A 15,436-nucleotide genomic window follows, 5' to 3' on the forward strand; every position below is an offset into this window, starting at 1 on the left:
TATTCGTTAACCGTTTGCTGGCAGGGAAAAAGAAAACACTTGTTGACCCAACCTGCCCAGCAAAAACAAACTTTTCCGTCACAGTGCCCACCTGAGAGGTGACGGAACTGAGTTCAGGCAAATTCGGCTGGAAAAAAAGCACTGTTTATTCTTCTTGTCCAAAGTTATATCCAGGCCCTCCTCCCAAAGGAGCCCAGGTTGTACAGTTAAACAAACACTGTAAACTCTGTTGATGTGTTATTTTTTGGGGGTCAACAGCCCACAAAGCAGCATGCCAAGTTAAAATGTTTAGTTAAAATGTTTAATAAAATTTGAAAGCAAGTAAATTACTTACATGTTAGCAGCCAGTGAGGTATAGTGGCTGTTGTGCTGGACTTGGAATGGAGAAACCCATTCTCAAGTCCCCACTTATCAAAAAAAAAAAGCTTATTACTAGGTGGCCTTGTAGCACCTACTAACATTAGCCTATCAGAGGGGACTATTGCTAAGGTGAAATAGGGAGGAACACCCAGTATGTTGTCATGAGTTCATTGTCAGCAGGTTGTAATAGTGCATAAAACCATAGTGTTTTTAAAGACAGATAAACTGCTCAGAAGTATCAAAACTGCTGAAAGTGCAATCCTGGTGTCATTTTTCCTGTTTAAATCTAGGGAGCACAGCTGAGCAAGAAGTCCTAAGTCCATAAGATAACTTTCAGACAGAAGGAAAGGTGATAAGTTGCTGTTAAGAACCAGGCAGAGGGCCTTATCGGTAGTGGCACCCGCCCTGTGGAATGCCCTCCCATCACATGTCAAAAGAAATAAGCAACTATTTGACTTTTATAAGAGATCTGAAGGCAGCCCAGTTTAGGGAAGTTTTAAATGTTTGATGTTTTATCGTGTTTTTAATATTCCGTTGGGAGCCACCCAAAGTGGCTAGGGAAACCCAGCATATAAATTATTATTATTATTATTATTATTATTATTATTATTACATAATGTTAGGAATCTCTGGGAGCAAGACATCTAAATTCCTGATCAAGTTAGTGTTAGAATTTAGTCTTGGGGTGTTAGAAGCTTATTGAGACAGGCTAGTCTCCAGTGTGAGGTGCTCCATGTGTGTATTTATGCTAGACTTTGCTAATCATTTAATTAAGCAAGTGTCAAAAGCCAATTAAGTCAAGACTAGCCTCCTGCTTGCAGTGAGGTGTGAGCCTGGGGTAATGAGGTGTTAGCAAGACAAAGGATGAAAGGACAAATCTTATTTGCAAATGAGTGGATTTCCTCCCTCCCTTCCCTTAGTTGAAAAAGACAATGCCAGTGTTTTAGGTGAGGTTTTAGTTTAAAATAGTGGGGAGAGTAGGCTGGGATTTGACTTGGAAAGCAGGGCAACAGAGCAAGGATGCTGCTGTCAGTGGCGTAGCGTGGGTTGTCAGCACCCGGGGCAAGGCAAGTAATTTGCGCCCCCTAACCCTAACCCCCAGATGTTGCGCCCGGTGCGCCCGGCCCCCCCTGCACCCCCCACGCTACGCCACTGGCTGCTGTGCCTATGGGGAAGCAGGACCCTTTTGCAATGCTGATGCTCTGAACCCTTCCATGGCAAGCTCAGTTGTATATATGTGTCAGTAAACCATACATCATAAAGACACCACAGTCCCTGCTGTCTCCCATTTTCCTGGGTAAAGCTCCTGGAGTCTTGCATTGCCATGGAGATTGGGGGTGGCGTATAACAATAATATCCCTGCTGGATCAGAACCAAAGGTCTCTCTAGCCTAGCAGCCCCTTTCCTCCAGCGGCAAACCAGCTGCCCCCCCTTACTTGCTGCCCCCCAGCAAAAAAGCCAAAAACATTGTAACCATCTGATAAGGGAATTGTTCCAGCACCCTCAACCATTTTGGATACCCTTTTCCACAACCACAATATCCTTTTTAAGAAGCAATGGAAACATTGTATTTCAAGCCAAGCACAGTTGCATTATAGATTGTACAAATGCATCACTATACAGTGGTACCTTGGTTTGCATACGTCTTGGTTTGCATACATTTTGGATTACAAACACGTAAAATCCAGAAGTGTGTGTCCCGGTTTGCAACCTTTTTTTGGATGACAACCCATTTTGGGGGGATTACCAACAAAAAAATTTTGGAGGCCCCATTGGTGAAAGCGCACCTTGGGTTACAACCTGTTTTGGTTTACAAACGGACCTCTGGAATGGATTATGGTTGTAAACCAAGGTACCACTGTATTGGCTGTTTTTAATTCCTTGCCTAATGATCTGTGGCAGGGAATATGCCTTTTTCGCAACTGCCACACACTTGGGTGATGCTTTAATTAACACAGTCCCAAGATCGCTTTCCTGGTCAGTCACTACAAGATCATACCCATTAGTGTATTGGTGAAGTTTATCTGGTTCATGGCTTTCTTTTAGGCAAGTACATGTACAGATAATATGTAAGCACTCACAGAACTGACCATGCATTCATTAAAGGTTCATAGGTTTCACTGGAACAGTGAACAGACAATTCCCATTGAAACCACTGGGTGCTTAATTAGAATTGCATTGCGTCCTTTTGTTTATTTCAAAATTTTATAGGCCTTTTTTTGGCAACCTCGGAGCAGTAAACAACGTAATAACAAAAAGTAAAAGACAGCCGTGCCCTTTTGCCATCCCCATCAAACACTGCCTGCCATCGCGGGGGTGGGGGGAGACCCTCACAAATTTATTCAGTTTCTCCCCTCCCCGTTTATTATGCTCGGGTTGTTCTCCAGACTTGCTGCGCCACGCACAGCGCGAGTTTTTAACAGGAGAGAGGGAGCCTCGTTTCTTCTATTCTTGTTAAAAAGGAGTACTTTGCCCTTCCAACCAAAGCGGCCAGGGTTTTATGGCCTCCTCTTCCTTCTTTCTCAAGAGATAAAGCACAAAAGCACAGCAGGAGTCGGAGCGCGCAAACAAAAGGGACTTTTCCAAGCTGGAAGGAACATTGCAGCTCCTTCCTCGACCGCGAAACGTCAACCTGCTTTCTTTTTCTCCTAAATAGGACGCGGAGGGTTGAGAAAACTACATGTCCCAGCATCCCTCGGGTGGGGGGAACCTAGTGCCATTTGGGATGAATGGTGTTGACGTTGGTAGAAATGGAAAGTCCTGGGCGTGTGAGTGCGGTGCGCTGCGGGGCTTCCAGTAGGAATTGCTAGGAAGTTTGGGGAGGCTCTGGGGGTCGTAATCTCTCTGCGCAAAAAAACCAAAACCCCTTCTTGCAAGCAACACACACACACACACACACACACACACACACACACACACGGAAGGCCTGCCTGAAGTCACTTTCTACAGGGAAAGAGTCTGTTTTCATCTTTACTTCCTGGTCAGAGAGTGGAGGAGGAGGAGGAGGAGCGCAAAAGAGAGAAGAATTAGCCAACGCTTGGAAAGCAAGCGCGTGAAAGGTGGGTTTCGGTCGCGCCTTCCGCTGGGTTCTGGGAGAAAGGGGCGCGCGAGGCGAGCGCCCCGCTTTTCTTCACCACCCCCTGCCTCTCCCAGATGCATGGCCGTGATCGGCTCTTGGAGTTGCGGCTCTTGGAGTTCCTCTGCAGCGCTTGGTTAGCCAAACAAGTCTGAAAATAACAAAACGCGAAGCAGGCAAGGAACGGGTGGGAACCCTCTCCACGGACTGGCAGCGCGAGCAGAAAGGCCTGCCAACGTTGGCTCTCAGCGTGAGCACCTAGGTCTGGGTGTTATGTGAGTGCCCTAAACGGGTGAGCAACTTGTGACCCCCCCTCCCCAAGTAATCGGACTACAGTTTCCATCATGTCTGACCAAGCTGGTAGGAGCTGATGGGAGCTGGAGTCCAGCATTTGGGCGGCCCCTGTTCCTCCACCCCTGGCCTTGGCTAGAAATGTGTTCGGATGGACTGGAGAGTAATCAATATTTTCGAGACCACCGTAAGATATAGGAAATAGTCGTGGGTTGAAACTAGGAAAGCTGGTTTCCCCGCTTTAAGGAAAATTCATGTTCCTTTGCCTTATTTAACAATATTTCTCTTTATCTGGGAGGTTATGCTCAGATACATTAGGAGAGACAACCTCTTAAACTCCTCATGCCCTGAAACTAGAATAAACTTGTTCCAGGATTTGATTTCACTTCTTCAACCCTGTTTGACCCCAAAAAAGGCAATGCGACAACCATTAAAGGTAAAGGGACCATTAGGTCCAGTCGCAGATGACTCTGGCGTCGCGGTGCTCTTCTTGCTTTACTGGCCGAGGGAGCCGGCGTACAGCTTCTGGGTCATGTGGCCAGCATGACTAAGCCACTTCTGGTGAACTGTTTACCTTCCTGCCAGAGCAGTACCTATTTATCTACTTGCACTTTGATGTGCTTTCGAACTGCTAGGTGGGCAGGAGCTGGGACCGAGCAACGGGAGCTCACCCCATCATGGGGATTCGAACCGCCGACCTTCTGATCGGCAAGCCCTAGGCTCTGTGGTTTAACCAACAGCGCCACCCATGTCCCGTGACAACCATTATACTCCAACAAATCTAAACCCTGGTTTGATCAGGAATGCCTCGCTACGAAGCGCACTTTGTTGGGAAAATACAGGAACTCTTTATCAAGGGAAACTTCCTTCCATCTACATACACTGTAGACAGGGCTGGCCCATCCATAAGGTCAGATGAGGCGATCACCTCAGGCAACAGGGTACCCAGGGCAGGGGCGAAGCTATGCTTATTTCCTTGACATCTGATGGAAGGGCGTTCCGCAGGGCGGGTGCCACTACCGAGAAGGTCCTCTGTCTGGTTCCCTGTAACCTCATTTCTGGGAAATGAGTAATCCTGGGAAGTCAGAAAGTGAAACGGAATAAAGTTCCTTGAGGAAAGGATAGGATAAAATTGTGAACAATAGGGCTGGCTTTGCCACTGGCTACTATTTTGTTGGGTTTATTTAAGATATTTTCAGCCCACCTTTCAGTCAAAGACTGCCCAACATACCATACAAAGAATAACAAAACAATAGAAATAAAACAACAATAAATATTAATCTGTTTGAAGCTGTGGTTTGTAGCAATCTACTGGATGTGCAGTGTGATACCTCCTCTGCATGGAACTGTAAAAGCTTCTTGAATACATAGGGACTCTGATTTTATTTTATTTTTTTATTATCTATCACATTTATGTCCCACCTTTCCTTTAGGGAGCTCAAGGTGGTGTATATGGTTCTCTTCTGCCCTGTTTTGTCCTCACAACAACACTGTGAGGTTTTAAGTAAGTTGTAACTCAAAATCACCTGATAATTGCACAACAGCCAATTATTTTTCTCTGTGGCCCATGCAGGCTTCCCTGAAAAAGAGAAGCTGATAACGCACTGGAAGATGACTCTTCAGCCCCCAAATACGGACGATATCTCACCCAATACTCTACAAAATGAAACGGAAGAAACCATAGAGGATTCCTTGTTGGAAAAGCCCTTGGAGTCTGACAGAGTTCTGCTGAAAATGGAGACCAGTGGCCCTTCGGGATGCGACACAAGGCTTTCCCTAGGTTCATTTAGCATATCTGGCAGTTCTGAAGATAAAGATGTGTTAAACCCATTAGGTGAAAGGACTGGGTGTGTAGCCCAAGTTACCCGGCAATATTCTCTCACAGAAGAGGAAAACAATTTGCTCAACACTACTCCAGAACAAAAAATGAGCTCAGAGGACCAGCAGAGCCTTCACTCCTTGGAACAACCTGAGGGAAGAACAGAGGACTTAGATTCTGACGGAAATCTCCTGAAAATAGAGACAGTTGGTCCTACAGAATGTGATATATTGCCTTCCTCAGGCACAGATAGTTTATCAGACAGTTTTGCACCCGAAGATGCGGTAGGTTCCTCAGATGAAAGGGCTGAATGTTCAAGCCAAGTTGGTCTACAAGATTCTCCAATGGAAGAGAAGAACAGTTCGCCCAAGACCATCCTTCAGGAAAAAGTGAGTTCACGGTGCCAGCAAAGGGAGCACTCCTTGGAGGACCCTCGTGATGCAAAAGAGAATCTGTTGGACGAGGAAAATGAAACCTTTGTTCAAAAGCCTGAAGGCCCTGGATTGGAGAGATCTTTGACTGAAGGTAAGACTGTAGTAACTATTCCATGGTAACTACCGTATTTTGCGCCCCATAGGACGCTCCGGCCCATAGGACGCACCTAGTTTTTTGGGGGGGGAAATAAGAAAAAAAATTATTCCCCCCCCAGGTGCGGGGCTGGAAGAACCAGGTCGGGGAACAGTGGGAAGGCACGCTCTGCCTCCCCACTGTCCCCCAGCTTGTGGGGCTGGCGATGGGGAGAAGTGCGCTGATCCCGGGACGGCAGGCAGCTCTGCGCCGCCATCGGGAGCGGGGCGGGGCTTCGCCCCCGGCTCCCGGTGGCCGCGCAGAGCTGCGCTGATCCCCGGACGGCAGGCAGCTTTGCGCCGCCATTCGGAGTGGGGCGGGACTTAGCGCCCCGCTCCGGTTGGCCGCGCAGAGCTGTGCTGAGCCGGGGACTGCAGGCAGCTCTGCGCAACCCTCGGAGCCGGTCTCCCGAGGGTTGCGCAGAGCTTCCTGAATCCTGGAGAGCAAGAGGGGTCGGTGCGCACCGACCCCCCTCACTCTCCAGGCTTCAGCGAAAGCCTGCATTCGCCCCATAGGACGCACCCTGATTTCCCCTTCATTTTTGGAGGGGAAAAAGTGCGTCCTATAGGGCGAAAAATATGGTAACCTTGACTGCATACACACATGAAAGAGACCAGTCTAAAATTCTGCATTAAAGAAACAGATCAGGACCAGCGGGTTTAAATTAAGCACCTGGAATAAAGGACATAAAAGTATAAAACTGATTCTTGTTGCATGATTATTTTTTAAAAAGTTGCTCCAGCATGGAATGTGTGATGATTGGTGTGGTGTTGTTGTTTGTTTGTTTGTTTGTTTGTTTGTTTGTTTGTTATTAAAGTGGAAGAGGATAAAGCTCATATATTTTAAACAGGCAGTTAGCTGTTAGAATTAGAAGTCAGAAGAATAGACTAGAAGGAAATACATACCACTCCTGACTTGACTTTTGGTAATCTCGTTCTGTGGATTTGATTTAAATCAAATCAAATCGATTTAAATCATGATTTAAATCATTAGTCAGTAAGACTTGATTTAAATCATTATTTATTTTTTACAGAAAGACTCATTCTTGCTGGTATAATCTTAATATTTACAACCAGATGAAGGTTTCATTTTTGGAATAATAAATTTTCAGAGTAGTTTTTACAGTTATATCAAAAATTACTGATTTTGGTTATACTATTAGAAATACATTGACAGATAATTATGAAATTATTGTGAGGTTTAATAAGTTAACTTTATATTTGGACAACTTTTCTGCTGTAATTTATTGTAAGGAGAAAAATAATTATTTCCGTAATAACAATTTAAACAATTTATTTAACTGAAACAATAACACTATGGCATATGTATCCATGTCTGTTAACTGATGTGGTTAAATGATTTTTTTTATATAAAAAAACTTAGACTGAATTTTAGCACACATGAAAAACTTAAAACAAATCCTTATTTCCTGATGAATAGCATTTGGACTATAATGTGCAAGACATTTGGACATTTAAGTGCAAGATGGAAAGGGGGGGGGGAAGGTGTGCTATGAGAGTGTAGTTAAAAGCACTGCCACATTGGAAACGAAACTTACGCCTTACATAAATCTCATTTTCCAAAATACCAGAGAGCAAGAATTTGAGCTGACTCACCACCACATTTATAAGAAGGGAGCTTTCAGGGCAAGTACCCTCACGTTTTAGCCGGTACACTACATGATTTCTTTTTCTTCTGGTCTTGCTTTTGGGCCGGCTGGACTTCTTCCTTGCTGCTATTTCTGATAACGCTGATGTTCTTCTCAGGGCACATGGGACGCAAAGCAGAGACTGAGCCCTGTGCAGAAGAGGCAAGCCAGCAGAGCGCAAGAGAACGACCGATGGAGCAGCCGGGTAATGGTGAGAGAACCTTTGTCCTCTGCATAGCAACAAAGCTGATCAAATGAATTCTAATTAAGAAATGACAAAAAAGGAAATTAACTTAAATTGAATTAAAAGGGCTTGTATTGGGAATGTTACTCCAGTTCTTAGTATCCGAAACTGTCTATTCTTTTTCAGCCAAGGTTTACTGTGCAAGAAAGGGGTGGTACATCTCTGTCCCACTGGCCGAATGGGATCTTCCAGACCCACCCCTTCTCACCCCTTGGGACCCCAGGCCACGTGTTTAGGGAAGTTTGTAGTGACTGATGATTTAATGTATTTTTAATCCTTTGTTGGAAGCCGCCCAGAATGGCTGGGGAAACCCAGCCAGATGGGTGGGGGTATAAATATTATTATTATTCCCTGCCCTATACCCTCCCTAATGCTTCTGTCCAGGCGACAGCAGTGGATGGCAAGGTGGGTCTGCCATGTTCACCTGACCTTTGGTCAGTTGCGTTGCTACTTACCAGGAGGGAGAGAGAGGAGGATGGAGGTGAGGCTGGCAAAGTGCAAACTTGGCCGCAGAAACCCTGGATTGGCTTGGCTGTTTCGCTTGCAACATTCCCACCTCACCAAGACCTCTCCTCTCTCCTTCCCTCTACCTCCTGGTAAGCAGCAGCAGCATGACCGATCAGAGGTCAGGTGAGCTTTCATGTGGCTAGAACATGGGTAGGCAAACTAAGGCCCGGGGGCCGGATCCGGCCCAATCGCCTTCTAAATCCAGCCTGTAGATGGTCTGGGAATCAGCGTGCTCTTACATGAGTAGAATGTGTCATTTTATTTAAAATTCACCTCTGGGTTATTTGTGGGGCATAGGAATTCGTTCACCCCCCCCAATAGTCCGGCCCCCCACAAGGTCTGAGGGTCAGTTGACCGGCCCCCTGCTGAAAAGGTTTGCTGACCCCTGGGCTAGAAAAATAAGAGCCACAGACATTGCCATGCTCATTTTATTGCTGACTCCGCTCCCCAGTTTTCTCTCTGGCCCTGGCCACCACTTGCATGTGGCCCCTGGGAAGCTGGCCACAGGGCAGAGCTGACGTTTGACGGCTACTTTGCTGCCAACGGAGCCTGGTGTGTCAGAAGGTGGCAGCCGCCTTTGGAGCAGTGGCGTAGTGTGGGGGTGCAGGGGGGGCCGGCCGCACCGGGCGCAACATCTGGGGGTTAGGGTTAGAGGGCGCAAATCCACGGGTTAGGGGGCGCAAATCCACGGGTTAGGGGGCGCAAATTACTTGCCTTGCCCCGGGTGCTGACAACCCACGCTACGCCACTGCTTTGGAGTATGAAATATTTTCAGTACAAGGTGAAGCCAGTCTATGCCGTCCGCCGTGTGTTACCCTGAGTCTATTGCCATGTGAATTGATTGACTTTTATTGATTTTAAAATAAAGCTTTTTATTGATTTTCACAGTGCAACAGACAGCAATTTGATTGATAGCATTTTTTATCCTGTTCTTCAGCTGGGGGATGGGGAGAGGGGAGAGAGACTTCCTTGAGTGGCTTACAAATATCAGTGATGATAAGGCATTTTGTGGTATATCGGGCTCCTTTCTGAATCACGTTTTTCTGTCTTTCATGGTCTTCAGGTTTTGTGTCCCATGGGTTTGCACTGGGAGCTGGGGTGCTTTTGGCTGCTGTTTTTATAAGCGCCTCTGGCTATCTCACTTCTCCCCCCCTGAATGTGCCCAAAAACCCAGTTGTGGAGGCCTTCCTGTCCAGATTTGAACCTCTGAAGGAGAGCTTCCCGGGTCAGAGACCTTACCTGTGGGCCCGGGTCCGGAAAGTCCTACAGAAACACCTCAATGCTTCCCGCCACACGGAGCCAGCTATCTTACTCCTTGCCTCTGCTCAGGAAGGCAAAGCAACCTTGAAGTGCCTCAGCTCCCAGATTGCAGATATCTACTCCTCATCCCTCGGCGGCAGCACGGTCCAGGTGGATGGAGCCTCAAAATCCACTCTCAGCAGCGATAGGGCCAAGCTGGCTGTCGACGAGGAGCTCACCTCTGGCTTCCACAGAGGGGGAAGGGCAGCCGTGGTGCATCAGTTTGAGTCTCTGCCTGCGGCTTCCACCTTGATCTTTTACAAGTACTGCGACCACGAGAGCGCAGCTTTCAGAGACGTGGCGCTGATTTTGACAGTCTTGCTGGAGGATGAGAACCTGGAGCCTAATGTTGGCCCACAGATTGTGGAGGAAAGCGTGCGGGACTTCCTCTGGGCCAAGTTCACAAACTCAGACATGCCCACATCCTACAACCACATGGACACGGACAAACTGAGTGGATTGTGGAGCCGCATATCTCACCTGGTCCTCCCAGTCTACCCGGTACAAGCCATAGACGATGCTGCTTGCCCTTTGCAAGCCAGAGCCCAGGGCTGAACAAGGCGGGTTTCAGAGGAAAGCCAAAAAGCTCTGAAGGATTTGCACCAATCAAGGAAACTTGTTTTCCCCCTACATGACTGTGTGAGCCAAGCAAGGGTCTAGAAGCATTAATGAGGAGCTGGCTGATTTTATATCAATAATGCATTTTGATGTTGGTATTGATTGACAAAAAGAGAAGGATATTAACTGTGCTACTTCTGTAGCCGTTTCAGCATTTGTGATGCAATCAAAGGACAATTTTAAAAAAATACTAATGGAGAGGTGGGTGGTATTTATCTCTTGCACGTTGCACATCCAGAATGCTTTTTGCCACTGGAGGAAAACAGAATGAATTCAGAGACCCAGGAAATTGCCCTTAGCAAACTCTGCCCTTCTTAAAAGTTAGTTTTGATATAGCAGTGTGCCTAAGCTTTCCGTTATATGGATTAAATCCTCATGTGCAGGGGGGGCGGGGAATACGCCCTGTAATGTGTACCTGAAATCTGGAAGGCCCTGGTTAGCAGCTTCTATTAACTCTTCACAAGCAAAGAAACAGCAATAAATTCTACATCTGTGACCAGGGAAGGCTGTCTTTCCCTGCAATATATATCGGCACAGGATCATTCTGTGTGTCTTCTTTGGTGCTGGCACTGAATCAAAAGCATAGAAAGAATACTATAAATACATAGAAGAAGCAAACAGTGCTGCTTGAGCCGGCCTCAATATGGTTCACGTCTGTTGTACTGATAGGGGGGAGACCAGTCCAGGTTAAACTCAGGGTACGGGGGTTCACACAGTTGAATGCAATAAATCGGGAAACTCCTGAAGAATGATGCAACCTTGCACTTGGGTGTGCCTTAGCCAGTTGCACAAATTTCTTTCTTAGGTAGTGAGATGAGTGGAAAAGCAAGTCATGTTTGTAAGAACCGGAGAGCATGGGTAGCTAGGGAGGGAAATGTTGTTGTTTTTTCAATTTAACTGTTGATAATCTAGCGGTGATCAAGTCCCCAGACAGTATTGCAAGGCAGGTGTGTTACGCGGAAACCACAGGAGGCAGATAAATGCAGTTGTCATTTCCCCATGTGAAACTGCATAGCACCTGGAATAAAGGACATAAAATAATACATTCTTTAGAGACAAAGCTAGTCTGGATGGAGGAGGTAAATGTAGGAAGCAGAAAAGGTAAGTGGAGTCACGAGCAGGAGAGGGAAATTATCAGAAGAATTAAAAAAAAATTTTTTTAAGGACTATGTCTTTGTATAGGAGAATCTCTCAGGAAGGCAAATCTGTCTGTTCCAAAATAACAGAGAACAAACTTCATGCCAAAAGAAGTGTCTCCTTTTTCTTTTTTTAATCCTAATGGATATTTGCTGGTGATTTGGTAGAACCCTTAAAGCCAGTGTGGTGTTGTGGTTAAGAGCGGTAGTCTCGTAATCTGGTGAACCGGGTTTGCTTCCCCACTCCTCCACATGCAGCTGCTGGGTGACCTTGGGCCAGTCACACTTCTCTGAAGTCTCTCAGCCCCACTCACCGCACAGAGTGTTTGTTGTGGGGAGGAAGGGAAAGGAGAATGTTAGCCGTTTTGAGACTCCTTCAGGTAGTGATAAAGTGGGGTATCAAATCCAAACTCCCCCTCCTCCTCCTCCAGTATCCAATACGCTTGTTCCGCGAGCTCAAGAATTCCTGTTTGCACAGTGGAACTCTCCCATTCTCTCCCTGCGTGTGCCCTGCCCCTCCCAAAATCTGCTCTGGAGGGTGGGCGGGGGACCCCTGAACAGATTCAGGGGGTGCATGAGGAGAGGGAAGAGAAGTTCTGTCAAACAGCCCAAAGTCCTTGTGCTGAAGGAACTAGTTCATTGAATACCACCTGCTATAGTTACATGGCAGGTGCCAGCTGGTTCCGTAGCTTGAGTTCCATCAGCACCCACCATTCAATCATATTCCATCCCTGTATTAACTGCTACATTAATTGTTTCACATCTGCACCATTTGCACTTGCAGTGCCACCTTACGTATGTCTACTCAGAAGCAAATCCCAGTATATTCAGTGGAGTTTATTTCCAGGAAAGGACGCATAAGATAGAAAACTTTCTTTCCTTCTGTTACCTGGCTTTGTCTCTTGGGAAACAAAGGGCAGTATTAGGCATACCCAGAGTAACCCATGGGAATTACTGAACACGACTAACTTAAGTTCATTAATTTCAGCGAGTGTAACTTGGTTGGATACAACCCGACTATTGTCTCCTCACTTGCAGTAGAAAGGAAAACCATCACAAATCATTAAGACTGTGCATGCTGCTTTCTTTAAAGGTTCATATAGCTTGAATCCAGCTGTTTTGTGTCTCCAATCAGAAGGCAAGTTTTGTGTCTCTCTGTTCAGAAGGCAAGTTCAGGTTCTTGGCTGCCAAGCCAAGAACAACTCACCTAGATTATTTTTGATTTGAAGTCGAACATGGAATTGCAGTCTGAAGGAGCCACACTTGCGAATAGCATTGCCAACCTAACAGAAGTTTGAATTGTAGCAATGAGCACATCCATCTTATAAAAAACTTTGCCTTCTGATTTCTGCAAATCAAGTTGCTGCTAAAGGCACAAAGCCAGCTACGTTTTGATCGGTTAACAACACTACTGGACAGCAAATAAAGAAGTGCAATTAATTTGTCATTTTAAGTAACACTGAAAATCTAGTCAAATAAATATGAGCTAATAAAGGATAAGAATGAAGTGCATTAAAAATATTTTTGATCTTTGTGTGAAATAAAAGTCAAAGTGGAAGTTACCACATATTACTAGTGACACTTGGGTATTGTCCACAGTTTACCGTGTGTTTGCAGCAGTTTGTGTTCCCATTTCATTTGCATACATGACGTTACCCTCAGACCACACCATTCTCATTGCTTTCCCCCTGTAAATTTAGGCTTACTCAGTATGAGGATAATCCAAGAAGTTGGAGGAAACTAGGCTCTACACAGTGACATTAGGTGATGAACAGGCATGGGGTTTTGTGGGTGGGGATGTGGTTTTGCAGGCTGGAAGCTCTGCAATCCTGCCCTGTGCTGGCCAGAAGCAAAAGAGGACAGATTTCCTGATCCTTAAAAAATTGTGCAGAAAAAGGCATTTATGTTTAGCTGTTCTCACCTACTGAAAGTCCCTCTTCCCCAGAGCTGTGAAAGATAGAGAGACGACCCTCTCTGCCCTTCTTTCCACTTGTTGCTCAGCGCAAAAAGTCACTGCAGTTTTTAAAGTTTTATTTTCAAAAGTCTGCAGTGTCAAGCGCATGGTGTTCAAACTTCCTTCAGGAAACCACTATTCCCATCTGAACTTTTCCGCTGAGAAGCTCTTGCATGTTTGCCGCAGATTACTTGAACATTGAGGATCCTGGGACGTCATCTAGGGTGGCGCTGTCCGATCAAGTAGACCACTCATTTTTGCCCCAAACGAACTGAGTCTCTGCTAACACAGGCATATCTTCAGAAATGGACAGGGCCAGAGGCAAAATGGGCAAGAAATATACATTCCCCCCCCTCTGTAGGATAAGGTAGTTTCTGCATGCCTTCATGCCCGGTGCTTTTTTTTCTGGTAGTACTCGAGGGTATGCAAAAAAATGTCAAAAGTGTGGCGCTTTCTGGTGAAGACAGGCACCTTTTTGTTAGTATTTCATGCCTCCGATGCTGCAGATGTGATTGGTGTAATTCACATGCCTGTCTGGGAGAGTGTGGGAACGCAAGACAGTCTTATCTCTTCCACTATGTGTAGTGTTGCACTGTACTTTTGCTTTTGGCCTGCCTGTTCTCTGAAAGCTGGGGGTTAGCCTCCTCTTCAAATGGTGTAGTGGCCAAGCCACACTATTCTCAAGTACATACATACAGGACACATAGAAATCGCACACAGAGACGGGCGGACGGATGGACAGGAATACACTTTTAGCAGAGGTGGGGGATATAAAAGCAGACACACCCAGCAGAGAAGACCACAATGCTGGGCCATGAAGAGAGGAACACATTATTCTTATTATTATTATTATTATTATTATTATTATTATTATTATTACAATGGAGAGGAACTCACAACCTCTGCTGTGTGTGCTTTTCTGACCTCTTTCCTCTGAACATACGTGTACCTGCCTGCGTATATGGTATGAGTGGACCATGTGTATCTGTGAGTTGAGTGCATCAGCCTGTAGGTATCATCTTCTTCGATCACTCGTAGCTGATTAAGATTGTCTTCCATAAACACGGTCTTAACAGTGAGTCTGTAAGTGACTGTGGAGGCAAATTCTGGATCCACAAGTCCTTCCACAGTGGGGACATTGGATTCCGGGTGGGAGTTGATCACTGTGAGGGTTTGCCAAGCGTGCCTTCCTCTTAGCACATGTCTTCTTTTCGTCCTGAGTTTGAGCGTCTTCAAAGCCCACGGCACCTTTGGTAAAGGCTGTTCTCCAACTGGAGTGCTCGCAGGCCAGTGTTTCCCAGTTGTCAGTGTTTATACTACATTTTTTAAGATTTGCCTTGAGAGAGTCTTTGAACCTCTTTTGTTGACCACCAGCATTACGCTTTCCATTTTTAAGTTTGGAATAGAGTAGTTGCTTTGGAGGACGATAATCGGGCATCCGCACAACATGACCAGTCCAACAAAGTTGATACCGAAGAAAGTCTGTTGAGGAATTATTGGATCATTCTTTGTCTAGCTCCTCTCCTTTGACCTTACTGCCTTGGGTGACCCTGCTGGGAGTAAGAGACTCCTGATGGCTTCACTCACAAGGGTCATAGGAACATGCAAGCCCATTCACCACCACAAGGTGATGATCCAGCGAGTGAGCCTGTATGTATACATTGATATGTGCCAATTAGTGACAGAGCACAGGAGATATGTAGCAGATGTCACCTCGTATTTTGCATTTAACAGAGGACTGAAGTCTCCAAAGAAAGCCAGAGGAAAGCCGTTTTGTAACCAGTTGTAAACTTGTGCTCTTTCCCCAAGGATATGTTTTGAGAGACAACAATGTTATCTTGGTGCCTGTGTTGGAATTGCAACCAACTTTGCTTGGCCTTGTTGACATGTAGGAATTCCTAGCAAAGATACAGTGAC

General features: G+C 45.9%; 1 protein-coding gene and 1 long non-coding RNA gene across 3 annotated transcripts in view; both read left to right on the top strand.

Moving 5' to 3' along the window:
• Positions 1–13,134, top strand: part of LOC308587194 — a 196,957-nt gene extending 183,823 nt beyond the window's left edge. The window contains exon 2 of the long non-coding RNA XR_014008285.1: positions 11,950–13,134. This is a non-coding gene — a long non-coding RNA (uncharacterized lncRNA). The remainder of the gene's footprint in view (positions 1–11,949) is intronic.
• On the top strand, positions 2,990–13,134 carry LOC308587062 (uncharacterized protein). Of its 2 annotated transcripts, none has more exons than XM_081194447.1 (4): positions 2,990–3,419; positions 5,301–6,071; positions 7,880–7,972; positions 9,576–13,134. In XM_081194447.1, the coding sequence occupies exons 2-4, from the start codon at positions 5,339–5,341 to the stop codon at positions 10,364–10,366; spliced, it is 1,617 nt and encodes a 538-aa protein (XP_081050573.1). In that variant the 5' UTR covers positions 2,990–3,419; positions 5,301–5,338; the 3' UTR covers positions 10,367–13,134. The 2 variants fall into 2 exon arrangements, with proteins under 2 accessions (XP_081050573.1, XP_081050574.1); XM_081194448.1 differs by lacking the exon at positions 2,990–3,419 and adding an exon at positions 3,472–4,163.
• Positions 13,135–15,436: the final 2,302 nt, after the last annotated feature.

This window comes from Podarcis bocagei, assembly GCF_964188305.1.
Source record: "Podarcis bocagei genome assembly, chromosome: 5".
NCBI lineage: Eukaryota > Metazoa > Chordata > Lepidosauria > Squamata > Lacertidae > Podarcis > Podarcis bocagei.